The sequence below is a fragment of the Penaeus chinensis genome, chromosome 39 (assembly GCF_019202785.1).
Source record: "Penaeus chinensis breed Huanghai No. 1 chromosome 39, ASM1920278v2, whole genome shotgun sequence".
In the NCBI taxonomy this organism is placed as follows: Eukaryota; Metazoa; Arthropoda; class Malacostraca; order Decapoda; family Penaeidae; genus Penaeus; species Penaeus chinensis.
In genome coordinates, this window is record NC_061857.1 from 4,666,949 (window position 1) to 4,669,448 (window position 2,500).

General features: G+C 41.6%; 1 protein-coding gene across 1 annotated transcript in view; it reads left to right on the forward strand.

Annotated features, from left to right (window-relative positions):
* The window catches only part of LOC125046423 (sodium channel protein para-like), a 183,163-nt gene that overhangs the window by 95,227 nt on the left and 85,436 nt on the right, over positions 1 to 2,500 (forward strand). Inside the window, exons 12-13 of the mRNA XM_047644199.1 lie at positions 371 to 476; positions 2,065 to 2,142. Coding sequence (XP_047500155.1) covers positions 371 to 476; positions 2,065 to 2,142 — 184 coding nt within the window. The remainder of the gene's footprint in view (positions 1 to 370; positions 477 to 2,064; positions 2,143 to 2,500) is intronic.

Sequence of the window (2,500 nt, forward strand, 5' to 3'; positions counted from 1 at the left end):
GTGTATGCTAGTATTACTCACAATTACCTTAAGATAATGACTGGACTTCGATAACTTGGCTTACCGGACACAAACATATCTTTACAGTTTAACTTCTTAAATTCGTAGGTTTGATGCAAATTGTTCATGCTGAATGCTCAGAAGGAAAATTTTGCAAAGTGCAGAGTTTGTTATACCATTATTCATCAAAGATAACTACTGTTAATTACGATTTTTTCTTTAGAAAAAATAATAATAAAAATAAAAAAGAGGCACGTATAGAACACAGACTGACCGGGACTGAGTTAACTTTGACCTGACCTGACCTGACTCGACCTGCCCTGACCGCTACCCTGCTAGGGATGACTGAATCCTCACGCTGCCGTTGCAGGACACGTCAATGGAACAGGAGGAGGTGTTGCAGTTCAAGTTGAAGAACCCGGACGCCAACCCGTTCATCGACCCCATCCAGAAACACGCCGTCCTCGACATGCGAGGTGGGTCCTTGCCGTTGCTTCGTCCTCTTCCTCGGTTTCCTTTTCCTCTTCCTGTTTCTTTTTCCTCTGCCTCCGTTTCTTTTTCCTCTTCCTCTGTTTCCTTTTCCTCTTCCTCTGTTTCCTTTTCCTCTTCCTGTTTCTTTTTTCTCTTCATGTTTCTTTTTCCTCTTTCTCTGTTTCCTTTTCCTCTTCCTCTGTTTCCTTTTCCTCTTCCTCTGTTTCCTTTTCCTCTTCCTGTTTCCTTTCCCTCTTCCTGTTTCCTTTTCCTCTTCCTGTTTCCTTTTCCTCTTCCTCTGTTTCCTTTTCCTCTTCCTGTTTCTTTTTCCTCTTCCTCTGTTTCTTTTTCCTCTTCCTCTGTTTCCTTTTTCCTCTTCCTCTGTTTCCTTTTCCTCTTCCTCTGTTTCTTTTTCCTCTCCCTCGGTTTCCTTTTCCTCTTCCTCGGTTTCCTTTTCCTCTTCCTCGGTTTCCTTTTCCTCTTCCTCGGTTTCCTTTTCCTCTTCCTCGGTTTCCTTTTCCTCTTCCTCGGTTTCCTTTTCCTTGTCCTCGGTTTCCTTTTCCTCTTACTCTGTTTCCTTTTTCTTTTCCTCGGTTTCCTTTTACTCTTCCTCGGTTTCCTTTTCCTCTTCCTTTGCCTCTTTCTCTGTTTCCTTTTCCTCTTCCTCGGTTTCCTTTTCCTCTTCCTCGGTTTCCTTTTCCTCCTTCTCGGTTTCCTTTTCCTCTTCCTCGGTTTCCTTTTCCTCTTCCTTTGCCTCTTTCTCTGTTTCCTATTCCTCTTCCTCGGTTTCCTTTTCCTCTTCCTCGGTTTCCTTTTCCTCCTTCTCGGTTTCTTTTTCCTCTTCCTCGATTTCCTTTTCCTCTTCCTTTGCCTCTTTCTCTGTTTCCTATTCCTCTTCCTCGGTTTCCTTTTCCTCTTCCTCGGTTTCCTTTTCCTCCTTCTCGGTTTCTTTTTCCTCTTCCTCGGTTTCCTTTTCCTCTTCCTCGGTTTCTTTTTCCTCCTCCTCCCCATCCTCAAAACTATGGTAATTCGTCTATTAGTTAAATAAGTATGACCCATTCCACCAACATAGCTCATCAAAAAAAAGTGTTTTGCAACCAAAACTCGAAGCCGACCTAGCTTTTCTTGTAATTTTCTTTGATACTAAACATGAACCTAATTAAGTTTGCCCATCAACTGATATTGTCCTGAAACCAACTTTTTCCTCTCTTTTTTTGCGCCAAAGTTCGTGACCATTAGATCTACAGTCCCATCAAGCAATTACCATTATTAACAATTTCAAGGCAATCGAGTTTTTTTTTTTTTTTTTTTTTTTTTTTGTAACTCTTCAATATATTTCCTTTCAGTGTCATGTAACAATAAACGAGTTTTTAGTCCGAGAAAAAAAACGGTATATCCAAAAATGAAAATTCATTGTGACGAGTTCTCTCTCTCTCTCTCTCTCTCTCTCTCTCTCTCTCTCTCTCTCTCTCTCTCTCTCTCTCTCTCTCTCTCTCTCTCTCTCTCTTTCTCTCTCTCTCTCTTTCTCTTTCTCTCTCTCTCTCAATCTATCTATCTGTCTATATTTCTACCTCTCACTTTTCATCTCGACAGATGTGATGGTCCTCAATGAGATCATTGAGCAAGCTGAGGCACAGGCGGGAAGACAGAGCCAAGCCAGTGAACATGCAGGTGAGTTTCCGCCGCTTTCTCAAAATCTCTGTTTTGTTTTCTTATCGCCCGCTAAAAACAAAAGCTAGCTCGTGTACAGTCATTTATTTTGGTCTTTTGTTCAAATATCTCAATGTCCCCAGCTGTAGCTAGTGCATTGCGGTTTTCCTTCTCATTTCTCGTTTTTTAAATCCTTTTTCTCTAAGTAAACGTTTGATAGTTCTTCCTGAGTGTTGATAACAGCAAAGATGTATCAATGGTAGATGTAGGCATGATGACGTCACGACAAAACTACCAGCAGGCACTCCGAGCAAATGGAAGCGTTTTTGCAGACGAGCTGATTGAATCCGCATTCACTTTCTGGCCTTCCTGTTTTAGG